We start from the raw sequence: 15,569 nt of genomic DNA on the forward strand, positions 1-15,569 counted from the left end.
CGTAAGATCCTTCGTCCATCTTTCAAATTGTATATATAACGTATCTCTCGAGCTCTTTTTGTTGCACGTTTCATTTTCTCCCAAATACCCTCAAAGTGTAAATTTCTTTCCTTTCCTTTCTCTCTCGCAGTCGCTTTTTTTTTCCTCGAGTATGAGTTTCTTACATTCCTTTGGTCGAAGCTTTCCCGGGGTAATTGCTAAGGCGGGCTAATTTACACTTAGAGCACGAGACAACGAACGCCGCTGTATAAAGCTTGAGGCAACAAGTCGAAATCAAAGAGGAAGCACGAGTCGAGGGCGAAGTTAGTAAGTGTATTACGTATATATAACGATACCACAATAAAATAAACTCTAGTTGAGAGAGCTCCCGTGTAGCGCAAGTATATTGTCTGTTCTTATTGCTATACGTCATGTAGCTCGTCTATACGTGCGGGTACTACTGTACACGCTCGCGTACTGAAAAAAATCCCCAAATAACCAGTCATTATCTGCTCGGAAGATGCTCGCCTCGAGGCTGCAATGATATGTAGCCTGGATTTGTGTCGGTCGCGCCCGACGTCGTTCGCACCGTAAAAGTCACACTTCATTTTTTTCCCGTCTTCCCGTCTGACTGAACGTACGGTCTACCACTGGCTGTAGTATAACACGCCGCTATATATACTTGCGCGCGCCCCGATGTAGCCGCTGCACGCACTCGAGAACAGGAAGCTCGAGGCAAGGGAGGGGGTAGGGTAGCAGGGGTAGAGGGAGGTACGGGTCTCGAAAGTAAAGCGGTTTACGTGCCGATAGGGTCGTGTGTAAAGCGTAGTGCGGTAATTACGTGCTTCTTCTTTATCACCGAGTACTCGTGAACTTGCCGCTACTGCTACTTCTCCTTTACTCCTTCTTTCAGTGTGTACACCTCTTTTTCTCTGCATTCGCTGCTTCTTGGTGTGTGTATATACATATTATGTACACGTACTTGCAATAACCAAGAGTGCACAACTGCTTTAAAGTGTGGAGTATTTTTCTTTTACTTTTAATTGAATTGCCACGATGAAATAACAAGCAAACCGAAATTAGTCATTAATATTTTGATTTATTCATCACGGTGTGACTTGCAGAAAATGGGCCAATTCCAAGGCTAACACAGTTTCTGCTTCTGTGTGTATACTCTCGAAGCAGCGTGTTCGATAAGTCAATGAGTGGAATAATTAAATAAAGTCTACACGAAACGAATAATGACAACTCATGAACCAACGCTGAACACGTGAATGATTATCCATTGAAATTCGAAAGTAAAATAGTATCGCAACGTAAAAATAAATAATGAATGAAAAAATTCTGCTTTTTTAATACGCGAATGAAAACTAGTTTCTACACTTCGTACTGCAGTAGTCAAAATTTTAATCAAGCGCTAATTTTTGAATACGCTACACCGAGTACCGACTTCGCTCGTTTTAAAATTAAAAATTGATGTCGCTCATCAGCTGTTTCGCTCCGTACCTCTGGGCTATTTGTTATTGCGTCATGCTCGATAAATTCCGCGAATTTAAATTGAAAGTCCTTAATTTCATCCGCAAAGTATCAGGGGAGATGAAAAATTGCGCCTAATTATATTTATACACGTATACACGGGTTTATTATAAAACTGAACATTAATAAAAACTGCAAAGGAATTTACTAACATGTTATATCCTTTTTATGTTGCAGGTAATTACCGCTGATTTATACAACTATGCTCTTTCTCTTTCTGCAAGGGTGCGCGCTGCTAGCCGGCAGACCGTAAGTAACTTAAGTAATGCAGTGGCATGTAACTAGGGCGAGCGAGCGCGAGGGCTCGGGCGGTGTACGTATATATTGCTCGACGCGCGCGCGCGCGCGGACCCGCTACAGCGCACGAGAAAGAGAGTCGAGGGGGGGTCGGTGCGGTGTATATCGATCAGGTTAGCGCGAGAACAAGACTAGAAAACGGCGGCGGTGGTGCTTCTTTTTCAAAAGACTTTGAACATTCCTAACGTCTTGCGCAAAATAAATTGGAAACAGTATTTTCACTCTCCGACTCGCGCGCGCATACATCTTACGCACTATACTGTAACGCGCAGCAAAGAGCTCGCACTTCTGTACTCTCGAGCTGCGCCGCGAGAGCAAAGCAAATCGAACATCTCACAAAGCTGCTGCTGCTGCTGGCGGCGCGCAAGAAGACCGAGGAGAGCTATTTGGCCTCGGCACTCGTATGATTCTCGTGGGACTTGGGAGTCGTAAAAATTTCCATAATTGCCGACTTTTTGAGATTTAAAGCGATTCATTGGTAGTCGGACTGTGGGAGGGTCTCGGGGTGTAATAAACCATGCAGCAGCGGCACCCGTGTACATCGAGGCGAAGCTAAATGTAAATAAAGTCAAGTAGAGTTATCTATATACAACTATGTTTCCTTGCTCGATTCTCTGCGCGCGCGGGTGTCCCCCTTCCCCACCCCTCACCCCACACCACCTTTATACCAACCAGTTTGCGGCCGTATAAAATAGATGCAAACACTCATAGTACATATAGGCGCAAACTCAATGATAGCTTCTTGAATTTTAATAGCAGGTCGCGCATAAAGCTCATAAATCTTGGCGTTTCTGCTGGGCGGTCGCTCCTGACCCGGCGTGTGCGCGCGTAGAGGGCATACATAGCATAATAGCCGCAAAGAGCGAGCAAGAGAGAGAATCTCCGCCCTTATAGCGGCTCTCTGGGCTAGCTCACTCGCTCCTTCGGTCGCTCATCAGTATATTTAAGCTATAGGTACGTACGTATACGTATATACCTTGGTGTACGGTGTGTGTATATATATAGTACGGCTATAGGCACGTACCTATCGCTCGTATAGTCGTACACGAGCCGCTACAAAAGAACACGTTCGAGAAAAGATAAGAAAAGAGTGGGTCTATCTAAAGCAGCACAAATGAAGAAAACCCCCCGAGTCCAACGGGCCGCCAGCGCGCGCGCGCTCGCAAGTATTAAGTGGATGAGCTAAGAGTGAAAGGGGTAGAAAAGAAGGATTGCAAAAGTCGACGCGCGTTCTATCTCGTGCGTCAGTAGGATGTTAGCGAGGAAGCACGAGAAAGAGAGAAAAGGCATGTTATATACCTATATAGTCGGCGCTAGGAATTCTACTACTGCTTCTGCTGCTGCTGCTGCTGCTGCTGCTGCTTCACTCGCTGGTACTCAGGTGAGGCTTAACAAGCGATCCTATCGTATCAGATGAATGCCAGTGTGCCCGTGCGCTCGCGAGAGGGCTATACAACGTCGAGCAGGCACTGCTAGCTAGCCCAAACGATTGTATCACATCCACACACACACACACACACACACACACACACACACACACACATTCCCCCGTTACGTACCGGTTGGTATATACTCACACAGACAGAATTGCGAATGAATGGAGCCTCGCCCGTGTATACGTGTGTACTCCTGCTAGAAGGAGACGTTATATATACATTATAGCTTACCCATGAGCTCAGAGCTCCTGCAATTATACCCAAGTCAAGCATATACCCAGTGTATTATATGCATTCTAGCTGTACACATATCTACGGCGCGCATACTAAAGCTCGCACTAGAAGCCACAATGTGGCTATCGGCCACCGACTGCTTGGCGATATATCGAGTCTCTATGCTGCATAAAGTGTTTCGCGATATTATATATTCAAACCTGTCGCAGCTATAATTTGTTTTTTTCTCTCTCTCTCTCCCTGTCTCTCCCTTCCTTTCTCACACTCTTACACTCGACGCGTGCGCAATTTCATATATGAAATTTCATTAAAGAGAGCTCGAAGCTCCGACGACACCATCGCATGTACGACGACGGGGTTGAGCGCGCGCGCTGCGCAAGCATCTCCTGAGAGTAATTACTCGACTCGAGTGCGACTTTTTCAATACCACTCGAATAGAAAAAGATTTTAATTCATAGTCCGAGCTTGCAAGCTCTTGGCCACGCTCTCATGATCTCACTCGCATCACCCAACTTAATTCGTTCGAAATATCGTACTCTTGGCACACAATACGAAATAATTTCATTGCACAATGTTGCCAAGCGTCTCTCTCTTTCTCTCTTTCTCTCGACTGACATTACCTCGGTTTCAATCATGCTATTGGATAAAATTTCACGTTCTTATTTTGAGAGTGTAAAAATATATTAAATACATTTTCCATTCGGGTGCAGTACAGACTTTCATTACTCCTTGAAGTATTCATTTAAATAAGTTCAAGTGTGATTTTTTGTACAAGCTCACTTTGTAATACATTTTTTTTTTAAATGTCAAAAATAATCATTTAATGAAGTTCACTCTAGATTGTTAAAATTTTATGTAGATGATAAAATGTTTGAGTTTTTGTTTGACTTGGTGATATTGTAAAAAGATGTTTCGTGACATGAACTTGGGCATAAAAAAGAAATCTGGCAAGAAATCATTGCCAGAGTGAGATTTTGAAGCGATCGTCATATTTGGTTATTACATAACAAGTCAGAGAAAACTAGGGAGATATGATAATACATAAAAGAGCATGAAGTCCATGAAATAGAAGGAAATTCGATTGATTCAGTCGAGGAAACTGCCAGCGAGTGAGAAAGAGAGTTTGTGCGCGAAATGCCCTTGCTCGGGGTTTCTCAGAAAATCGAATTCAATTTACGCGAAAGCTACACAGCCGTTGCCGCTACTTTAGCCAGCCGAAGATGAAAGTATACAGACTTTCATAGCAGAAGATGAAGATAGAGCGAAAGTAAGAAAGATTGGAGCAAAAAGGAGAAGAAGAAGGAAGGGAAAAAAAACGTCAGGATATTGAGCAACACCAGTCTTTGGCATGAACGAGAGGGTTAGGGAAATTTTTCATCGGCTCGCTGCAGAGCACAGAGGAGCAGGCGGCCGTGTTTCCTCCTTAATACAGGACTTAACCGTTGAACGGAGATCTAGAGCTTCCAAGATATACTCGCAGTCTGATGCTGCTGCTGCTGCTGCTGCTGTTGCTGCTTTACTAAACGGCCAAAGCTGTACAGCTTGCGCCGTCTTTACTATGTCACGGAGGCTTCAGACTTTTCCCTATCCAAAGAAGCAATTTAACATGATTAAGCCTTGTAATTTTTTAAAACTTATCCTCGAGTTAGATTTAGAAGACGGAATTTCGTTCACGCTCGCACGCTCACGGCCATTCATCAAACGTTCGGTTATGATATTTCATCTTCGCGTGTCACGCATGTATTGATACTCTCAGGTTTACGCTTGCGAGTTTATAGCTCTGGAAGCAACAAAGCCGTTGAACGCGTTCCGTTCGATCTAGCTCGTAAACGCATAGATCACTATAAATAATAAGCGCGTACGTAACTGCAGTTAATTACAAACGCACATGGCTTTGGAATTCGGGGCTTGGAAGGCATGTAGTCAGTAGTAGGTAGTAGTGGTAGTATACGCAAGAGCTGCCGCGCGGCGCAACGGCATAGTTCGGAGCTCGGCAAAGTGCCGGCTAAGTTCCACCGAGACAATGCAAACGTGAGAATGGCACGACGACAGAACGCGAGCGCGTACTTGACTTATATATACATTCATGGCAAGCAGCGCGCAAGCAGTGCGCAGCACTACTGGGCTTGTTGAGCTATAAACTCCGCTATGTGCTATACACGGTGTGTGATTTAGCATTGATGTTTGTGAGGTTGCACGTCGAAGCCCGTTATCCTTCGCTCAAAGCTCGGGAGGAAGGCGTTTTTGGCTCAGCAGGAAAGAGTGGCAAATTTATATCGCTTTATTTTGACTCTTTCAAACTTTCAACGAGCCGTGGTGACGTATCCTCGCGAGTTTTTACCAAGTTAATTGCCCATAGCGTCGATGGAAAATGTCTCGCTTATACTCACGTACGCACTCAGGACTTGTTGTGATCATGATTGGTGTATAAAAGGTACGGCGTTTGATTGTTTGCTTCAAAAAAAGGAGGGGGACTGATTTCAGATCACAAGTTTTGGGTCAAACGGATCACGATGAGATGAATTATTACCCAGCTTTTGTTGATGCACAGATGCTTCAGGTCAGAGCATCGTTTGGTACACGACGAAGTGTCATCCTGCTTCAACTGTTTAACAAAAGATAGGAACACAGAGCCCGCTTTGTTTTGTTGTCCAAAGTTCACGTAAGGGGGTGATTTTTCTAAAACTTTGCTTTGAAGGTAATAAAACAGTTGATAACTAAAGACAGAACGAAATCAAATACGTTGTATTTTTTCCTTAATCCCAAATTGCCGCGAGCTGAATTAGAAATGTATTGTTAAAACAGATCAAAAAGGCAGCCAGAGGCTATTTCTAAAGCTCTCCCGAAATAATGTCTAATGGCGACCATGGTGGGATACTTGATGCCGTAAGATCGCTAGTTGTAGGGATTACTCTGTCCTCGTAAAAAAATACACACACACGCACATACACACATATTTATATTTATCTAAGCTCTCGTTGATACCGGGCTGAAACGTAGCAGGGACTTGATTGTAGCTCACGTGTATACACAAACTTTCGGGAAACTTTTCTGGGTCGCGTTTATTTTGCCGCTGCGGTTTAGTCCAATACGTGTAAGCACATATGCCGAGCTTGGTATCGGTAAATACGTACCTATGCGACTGACCACGATGATCACTACGAAAACATTTCTCTAAATTAAACTGCGCCGTTTAATCGATGTTTGTAACTATTAATGACGAATGCCTTTCAAAGTTCGGAGTTCAATTTTTTTTTTTTTTTGAAACAGAGAACATAACGTTGCGCTGCCAGAGAACAACAATGTATTACTCGAGATTAATTTCCCAATGGACATTCACTTATTCTCTCTCTCTCTCTCTCTCTCTCACTCCCTCTTGCATATAACTTCCCATATCTCGACTATTATCAATTTGTACGGATGTTATCTTTGAAGCAATTAGCATACATAATGAACTTGTTAGTTAATCGAACCTTTGACATCGCATTCCCGATAAGACATATCTCAGTGCGGAGTGATTAATTTATAAGCATGTCATGCATATTCGCGACGTATTATGCTATAAATATAAACACTTGCTCGACATTGTGATTCTAGCTATAATTACAATTAAAAATAAATTCGAAGCCTGATAAAAGTTCTGCACGCATGAATATTCAATAAAGTGGAGCAAACGTAAATTGGACGGTAACACGATAAAACTTCAAATCTGAGAGTAAGGAGTAAAGTCTTTGTAACTGCTCGATCCTTAAAGATTACACAAGTTTTCGAGGCAAATCAGCCGACTTCTCGACTAGCGGAGCTCGACGCTGACTTATCATCTTGGGTTTGTTGTCTCTCGTTCGAGAAGCTCTTTCTGATTGAACTAATGCACGTAGTAACGACCGGCATTACTTCACGTAGTCGCTCTTATTTCGTCCTAGTTATCTTGATCAAACACTTTTACTTTGAAAAACACAATGCAACTTCAATGCTTTTTTTTCATGCAACACTGTAAAAAATTATAGCGCACATTTTTATTCATTATAAGAGTTCAGTATTCAACAACACCACGCGTTCAAAGAAAGATTGTTATCCTGTTTGATGAAATCTACGGCTCGTTCAGCTATCATCGTTATAGCGGCTGATGGATTACCGGATACCACCTGAAAAATTGTATAATTTTTCCAATAAACAGTGAAAGATTTATGTAGAGAGGCACGTCCTGCATCAAGTTAACATAAATACCCTCGGCATAACTGAAGCATCGACGACTCTGACGCGCTCGATACCGTGAACGCGAAGTCGCGGATCAACGACTGACATTTCGTCCGTAGCGGGTCCCATCTTGCACGATCCAGCTTGATGGTTTTCCGTCCGAGTTTCTTGACGAATTGCGCAGGTCCAATATTCATCGCTCTTAAATGGAAAATCGGCGCATTCGGCTAGGGGGGAGCTCGTCAGAGTTAAGCCAAGTTTCTTCATCGTTGGAGAATCAGCCAGAGAAAGAGCTATACGGATTCCGGAGATTAGAACTTTCACGTCTCGTAGATTTTCCAAATCATTACTGTGTATGAAAGGATGTTCCAGAGGATCCTTACTCAATAAAGATATTTCACCTGGATTAAGAATTTCAAGCAATCAACTCAATAATCTTTAATGCCCCGCGCACATATCGCGTGTAGCTATCTTAAGTCCTACCAATTTATCATGCAGCGCTCGCATAATGCACTTTCTCGAAATATACTTATTTATCAAACTTCCTCGCACTCGATAACGCAAAAGCGCTTATGAGTAGATATTTACCTCGGCTTTCGGTATGCAAATTCACTGGAATGAATTGCACGTGTCGCATGGAAGATGAGTCGTTTAACCCACAATTAGCTTCAAAGCCAGCAAAAAACATTTGTATATCCGGATCATCTGGACTGGTGTATTCAGACGCCAATATTCCTGTCACTTGTGCCAGACCAGTAGAAGATAGCGGTCCAGTTTGATTGGCCAGATATTGATCTGTCGGGGAGAAACTATTGCCCGAACTGTTCGGGTATTGAATTGTAAAATCTAAACCATAAGACACGTGATTGTGCAAATTCCTTCCAACTCCAGGAAGATCATGAACGACTGGAATATCGAGCTTTTTGAGGTCAGTTTTCGATCCAATTCCCGATAATAATAAAAGTTGCGGTGAATTTACAGTGCCACCAGAAATTATGATCTCTCGTCTAAATTGAACCTCCTGTATTATGTCGTTCTAAAAAAAATTCTTGTTTAGTTTTGCGTAAGTACGCGATTCAAAAAATTTTACTTGTTTGCTAAAGTTTTGCGAAAAAACTATCTTTGCTAAAGAAGCAGAGATATACTTGATTTATTTTTCTTTCATAAATATGAATGTAAAAATACTCGTCTTTATGCTAACGAAGATTTTTGGTAAAACCATCAAAATAAGTCAAGTGCCAATTCAGTTGCTTTTTTTATTACAACCAGCTTATTCAATATAAAATTCAAAAGTGTTTTACCTGAATAAACTGAACGCCCACGGCCTTTTTATCTTGGAATATTATTTTTGTGGCTAAGGCATTTAAAGCAATGTGTAAGTTATTTTTATTTCTATTTGGGCTGAGATACGATCTGGCGCTGCTGATGCGCACGCCGTGATCAGTTATTGTTTGCGCTATTGTAAATCCAGTTATTTTATCGCCTACCATATCTTCAGTTACTCCATAGCCTATTTCTTTGCCAGCTTCTAAGATGTCCCTCGCGAATTGAGGTTGCCAAGGAAATCTGAAAAGATGATCTGTGCAGCAGCAAATCGAGACAAGATAAGTTTAATTTTAGTACATAATTTTTGCGCACCTTTCGACTGGTAATGGCCCACCGGTACTATGGTGTTGTTTTCCCACTCGTTTGATTTCACGATTATCTTCAGACTTTAAAAAATAAGGCTTCACCTAAAATAATACATTTTTCTTATTCCACATTTTATTTAAAAAACATCTTGCAACGATTATATAATTGGAACACATTATAGATGGTACATTTTCAAAAAAAACTTACCTCTTCCCAAGACCATCCAGTGCATCCCATTGCCACCCATTTTTCATAGTCTTTTGAGTTTCCCCGATGGTAAGCCATACCGTGATGAACAGTCGTTCCCCCGAGGTTCTTCCCGCGAGGCCACAAACAGATACCTTTATTCCGCAAGCAAGCATACGTTTCGTTTCTTGTTTTATATCTCCAGTCTAGCTCGCTGCCTACATAAGTAATGACGATATCATTTCGAATTGAATAAAGCTTTTAGCGAATGAGAATTTGCTAAAATTAAAGAAAACTTTCCTCACCTAAATATTGAGCATAATTACTGGGTATCTGGGCTGCATTCGGCTCGTCGGGTCCAGCTTCCAGTAATAATATTTTTAGATTTCTTATTTCACTCAACCTTCCGGCCACCACTGCCCCGGCATTACCACCTAAATAAGGTTTTTTCGATTACATAATTGTATTTATCGATTTTATAATTGTATTTCGATTAAATAATTGTATTTTGAATCTTTAATTTACTTAAAAGATTCAAATAGACGAACCTCCGACAACAATAAAATCGTAAACATCTAGCACTTTTTTCACTGGTGTTATGCGTTTATTTGAGCCAGTTACTCGCGTATAGTTCTGTACTATAGTGTTCATCAGTGTCAAGTACAAGGCGCAATGTGATAATAAATTTTCACAGCGTTGATTGACTTCTGGTCCATTAAGAAATGGATCGCTACATTCTTTCGACGAATATTCGCTAAAATTTACCTATAATATAAAAATTAAAACAACAATGTTGACTAAGTTTAACTATAAAAATGTATTTCGATTTGAAACTTGTACAATGTACCATCATATGAAATAATGCACATCAGCAACACGCAAGAACAAAAAGTATGCGCTCTTATATTTTATGCTTTTACAAAGCTTCGAGGAAAATACTAAACGAACATATTGCTATCGCTAAAACTTAAACCGGAAACAAGTACGTACGAATGTTTTCGTAAATAAGTTCTCGTGGTAACTTTTTTGATAAATGAACACATGAAATACATTATTTCCTTTTATCAGTTACCTGGCTAATTGGTAATAAAAATGACAATGACACACGTAACAATGAAAGTAGGATTGTAAAGTAATCTAGACTAGATAATAGTTTTTGAAATAACAATTACAAGCAACAAATAACAACGTTTAAAAATGACGCACAATCAGTTTCTCGTTTTGACTATTTAAACAGATTAAAGTTCACTCGCAGTGTAGTTTTGCTCTTGACACACTTTTTATCGTCAACATGAAACGGAAATTATCGGCTTTATCTCCAAATGTTTTGATTCTTGTCAAGATATTTTAAACCCCAGTGAAGTAAATCCAATGAGTGGTCTGCATTGGCATACAAACTGTCAAAGAATTTCACATGAATTATTGAGCATAATAACGGTAAAAGTGTATTTATAATCGTACCATGACGTTGGTTTTGCTCCCCAATCTTTTTTGATAAATGCAGCCGCCCTCTCGCCAATCATCATTGCGGGAGCAGCCGTGTTTCCTGATGTTACCTAAATAAAACAATCGTTGAGTCGATCAAAAACATTTCTGCTGTATTCCTTTAAGAAAAATAAATACTTTGGGCATGATCGAAGTATCTGCGACTCGCAGACCTTTAACTCCATAGACTCTGAGCTCAGGATCCACTACAGACCATGGATCGTTGGGTGGGCCCATTTTGCATGAGCCAGCTTGATGATTTTCTGGACCTGTATCTTGCATGATGGCACAGACCCAGTAGTTATAACTCAAAAATGGAAAGCGTGAGCACGCGGGAATGGGAGCATTTGCTAAGGATATATTGTATTTTGTCATGACGGATGTATTAGCTAGAGAAAGGGCAATCTGAATTCCTTGAATTAATATAGCAATATCCACCGGATTGGTTAAATAGTTTTGCCTTATTATCGGGTACACAAAGGGATTGTTACTGGCCAAGCGCAGAGTGCCTGTGAGTCGAAAAAATAATAAAATTCGTTAGTGCTCGCTCGCTGGATTGGCGCGTGAATCGAAATCGATCCGAATAATAAAAAAAAGACTCTACCTCTGCTGCGAGGCTGTAAAAGCGTCGGAGACATACTGATGCGGCGTCTGCCATTATCCAGTAGAGCCCCGACCTGACCAGTGGTCGCGCAAGCAGCCTGATATCCGCCGAAATATAGCTGTATATCCGGATGATCAGCAGTCGTGTAGGTGGACGGTAGTTTCCCCGTAATTTGAGACATGCCAGTCGAAGCCATCGGTCCTCTTTGGAAGGCAATGTATTCCGTGGCCGCAGCCCAGTTCAGATCGTACGTGTTTGGCTCGTTTATCGTAAAAGATAGAGTATAAGATACGTGATTTTGAAGATTTTCACCGACACCCGGTAAATCCTTGACGACGCTGACGTTCATGGCTCGCAAATGCTCCTTCGGCCCGATGCCCGACAGCAGCAGTAGATGCGGCGAATTTACAGCTCCGCCCGATACCACGATCTCTCTGAGTTTCAACGAAAAAAAAGTAGAGTCGAAAATGCAAAATTACCCGCACAACGTGCAGGATTATAAATCTTATGATTATTACCTCGTGACTCTAGCCGCGTGGAATTTTCCGTTCTGAAAGTACTGCACCCCGACGGCGCGCTGATTCTCGACGATGATCCTCGTCGCGGTCGCGTTGAGGAGCACGTGAAGATTACGCCTCTGTCGCACTGGCTGAAGAAAGGCCGCGGCGCTGCTCACCCGCACGCCTTGGCGATTATTCATCTGAGCGACGGTGAAGCCGACGATGCGGTCGCCGTTGAGGTCCTCGCTTATTGGATAGCCGGCCTCGGCCGCGGCGTAGAGGACGTCGGCGGTGATGGGCGGCTGCCAGGGGAAGCGCTCGACCGTCAGCGGCCCCCCCTTGGCGTGATGCCGCTTGCCGACCCGCGACAGCTCGGTATTGTTTTCCGAGCACATGAAATACGGCAGTACCTGCAGGCGCGCGCATCGATCGACATGTGTGAATTGTGCGTGCCTTTACGAGTGGAAAATTGTCACGCGCATGCCACACGGCTCTAGCTCACAATGCAGCAGCTCGCAAAATTAAACGCTCGAGCGCGTTATATATCGTATATGGGGGGATATGCCATTGGCAGCGGACTTACGTCTTTCCAGGACCAGCCGCGATTTCCCAGCGCGGCCCAGTCGTCGTAGTCTCGCGGCTGACCCCTGATGTACATCATGCCGTTGTGCACGCTCGTACCTCCGAGATTCTTGCCCCTCGGCCAGCTGCAGGAGCCGCCCTGGGCGAGGCAGGCGTGGGTCTCGTTCTGCGTGCGATACTTCCAGTCGATCTGGCTGCCCAGGAACATGGCCACCATACTGGGCACGTCGGCGCCCGGCGGCTCATCCGGACCCGCCTCTATGAGCAGTACTTTCCAATCGGCTATCTCGCTCAGACGAGCCGCCACTACAGCGCCAGCTGAGCCACCTATGTACACACGTAATAAATTTGCATCGATTGATCTTTCTATAAATAGCACTTGTTTGCGAGCACAGCCCCCAAACCAATTAACGCTATCAATTCAAATATTAAAGCTGCACAGCTAGTTGGGTCGTGTAGTTGCTCGCGTCGAGCTGCAATTTGTAATTAGGTTTTTGCCCGACACGCTGCGCTTCCCGAGCTTCCTCCCGACGCCCGATTCGGTTCTTGTAATTGGACTGCAATAAGCGCGGCAGTGTTGCGTCGTTAGAATCGCATACGGGATATTTTGGAAAATCTATCAATATTATTTTGGCCTTTGCGCGAATGTGTGTACACGCGCACACGTACATGCATCGTGTGTACGGCCAGCACAAACGCCCGGGCCATTAGCGGTAGCTCGCAGAAGCGAAAACAGAAGTTTAGTAAGAGGAAAGGGAATAGTTTCGACCGCCGAGGCGGTTTTCGATCTTGCGCTCCGTCTAATGGTAAATAATGCTTGTTAAGGTCATTAGTTCAATAGCCATGAGTAGTTGCAATCGCCTTACGTTTTTGATTAAATGCTCTCTTGCCGACGTAGCCTAGGCGCATATTCGGGCTCGTATTTCACGACATTGAATAATGATACACCGCTTACTTTACGATCATGTTCGCACGCAAAAAATAGATTATTTTTCGATAAAAAAAAAGTACGCAGCGACGGCAGCAGCAGCAAGCACACCACCCCCCTCGTGCCTAGCAAGCTTGAATATTTCCTAATGATCAAAGTCTGGGTAAAGCAGAGTAAATACCTCGAAACATGCATAAAGTACGCGTCTGTAGCTCGACTCTCTCTCTCTCTCTCTCTCTCTCTCTTTCTCTCTTTCTCTCTTGGCTTTGGTAAAAACGAGGGAGAGAATCATTGCTAAATGAGGACTCCGAAGTCCGACTGTGAAGCGCGCGCGCGCGCGGCCTGCTAGCGATAAGGTCTAAATAAATTATGGGAAAGTCAAGAGAAGATTTTCGCTGATTGACGAAGCGGCGCGAGCCTCGGATGGAGGTGGCAGCGGCTATATAGTATATAGAGCCAGCAGCTGGGAGTCTAACAAATAAGTCTTGACGAGCCGTCGCGCAGTTGCACGCGCGTGAATTCGGCCACCTATACAACATGGCTAGAGAGCTCTACGCTCAGTCGGCGCGCAACTTTAACTGTATGTCTATATGTGTATGTGAGCTATATAAACGTAACTGTGTGGGTGTGTGTGTGTGTGTGTGTGTGTGTGTGTGTGTGTGTGTGTGTGTGTGTGTGTGTGTGTGTGAGAGAGCTGGCAGTGGCAGCTTTGTTCGCGTATGTCAGTGTATGCGTGTGCGCACCTACAGATATATATGCACACACTATACGCTTGCGCGAATCACGATTAACACGCACAAGTAAAGTATATAACGTTGGGCGCTGTTGGGTATATATGTACGCCACGGGTTGACGCCTTAAAATCACATGAGTATATTTGAACACGAGAAAAGCGGGTTGAAACGTTAAGGTAGGTTAAATTCGCTCGAGCTGAGACTGCTCGACGAGGAGCGCGCGCCGGTAATATGCGTGTCTATGTCTATGTGCGCTTGTGCATGTACAGCGTACACCTCTACCCTAGCGCAGGTATAACGAGAAAAAGAGAGAGAGAAAGAGAGAGACGAGAGCGACGAAAAAGAACCAAGAAAAATGAAAGAAATTATACATGTGTGTGTATGTGCGTGTATGTGGGTAAATATAAAGAGAGAAAAAAAGCGAGAGGGAGGCTGCGAGTAAGGGAGTGGGTGGCCGTATACGAGAAGTTGCGTTAATTAGTCGTCCAACCAGGTTTTCTCCTACGCGAAACGGTAATTAAAGGGACAAAGATTCAATGGCATTATGTGCTGCGACCCTACTATGTCTTTCCAGCTACGACTACTTTGTACTTTTGTGAAACTTTATATGTAATGCATTTGCTCGCGGTACATAAACATAAGATTATGCCAACTGCATTATGCACTCGCTAAGGTTTAGGAATTTGCAAGCTCGTACATGACCCAGAAATCAATAGACGAAAGGGTGCTATCTCTTTTTCATAAAATATTTTTAGTGTTTCTTCCTTCAAATTTTCGTTTGAGAGGAGGTTCTCATTTAAAGCCACAAAAATGACACTCCCTTCCCGAAATGTTTGAACATGGTAGGGCGATAAATAAAGTACGGTTTTAGGAAAAAACGCGTTTAATGGTTTTAACTGAAGTCGAGCTTTTTGATTTTGACTGACTTTGAATATGAACCTGATGTTTCCTTCGTCGAACTTTTTGTCAAAGTTCGACGAAGGAAACTTCAGGTTCACTTTTGAATTCGAATTTTCGTACCAAATTTTAGGAAATGATTGTTGAAAATATAAGCTAGAAAATTGACTTCTTTGTCGGCTTTAGAACCATATCATACTTGTACACTTCATCACATGACAGAACATTATTAACTTGAATACGATTGTGGTTAATATGAAAAAACAGTATGAAACGTACGATTAAATGTACTTGGATCCTTGTCAAATCCTTAGTAGAAAATTTATCGGTCTGAAAGGTTAG

General features: G+C 43.0%; 2 protein-coding genes across 2 annotated transcripts in view; one reads left to right on the forward strand and one right to left on the reverse strand.

Annotated features, from left to right (window-relative positions):
* The window catches only part of LOC106653804 (nephrin-like), a 212,266-nt gene that overhangs the window by 35,223 nt on the left and 161,474 nt on the right, over positions 1-15,569 (forward strand). The window lies entirely within an intron of this gene.
* On the reverse strand, positions 7,472-10,417 carry LOC111694438 (glucose dehydrogenase [FAD, quinone]-like). Its single transcript, XM_023462648.1, has 9 exons — positions 10,345-10,417; positions 10,046-10,262; positions 9,803-9,931; positions 9,519-9,715; positions 9,318-9,412; positions 8,981-9,245; positions 8,268-8,715; positions 7,710-8,080; positions 7,472-7,627 (listed from the first exon to the last, which is right to left on the reverse strand). The coding sequence occupies exons 1-9, from the start codon at positions 10,348-10,350 to the stop codon at positions 7,523-7,525; spliced, it is 1,833 nt and encodes a 610-aa protein (XP_023318416.1). The 5' UTR covers positions 10,351-10,417; the 3' UTR covers positions 7,472-7,522.

This window comes from Trichogramma pretiosum, unplaced genomic scaffold (assembly GCF_000599845.2).
Source record: "Trichogramma pretiosum strain Unisexual culture from Peru unplaced genomic scaffold, Tpre_2.0 scaffold11, whole genome shotgun sequence".
Taxonomy (NCBI): Eukaryota; Metazoa; Arthropoda; class Insecta; order Hymenoptera; family Trichogrammatidae; genus Trichogramma; species Trichogramma pretiosum.

Coding starts and splice junctions, on each gene's coding strand:
- LOC111694438 (XM_023462648.1), bottom strand. Junction 9,932..10,045: donor CGATTTTATTGTTGTCGGAG/GTTCGTCTATTT, acceptor AACCTTATTTAG/GTGGTAATGCCGGGGCAGTG. Junction 7,628..7,709: donor ATGCTTCAGTTATGCCGAGG/GTATTTATGTTA, acceptor ACAATTTTTCAG/GTGGTATCCGGTAATCCATC.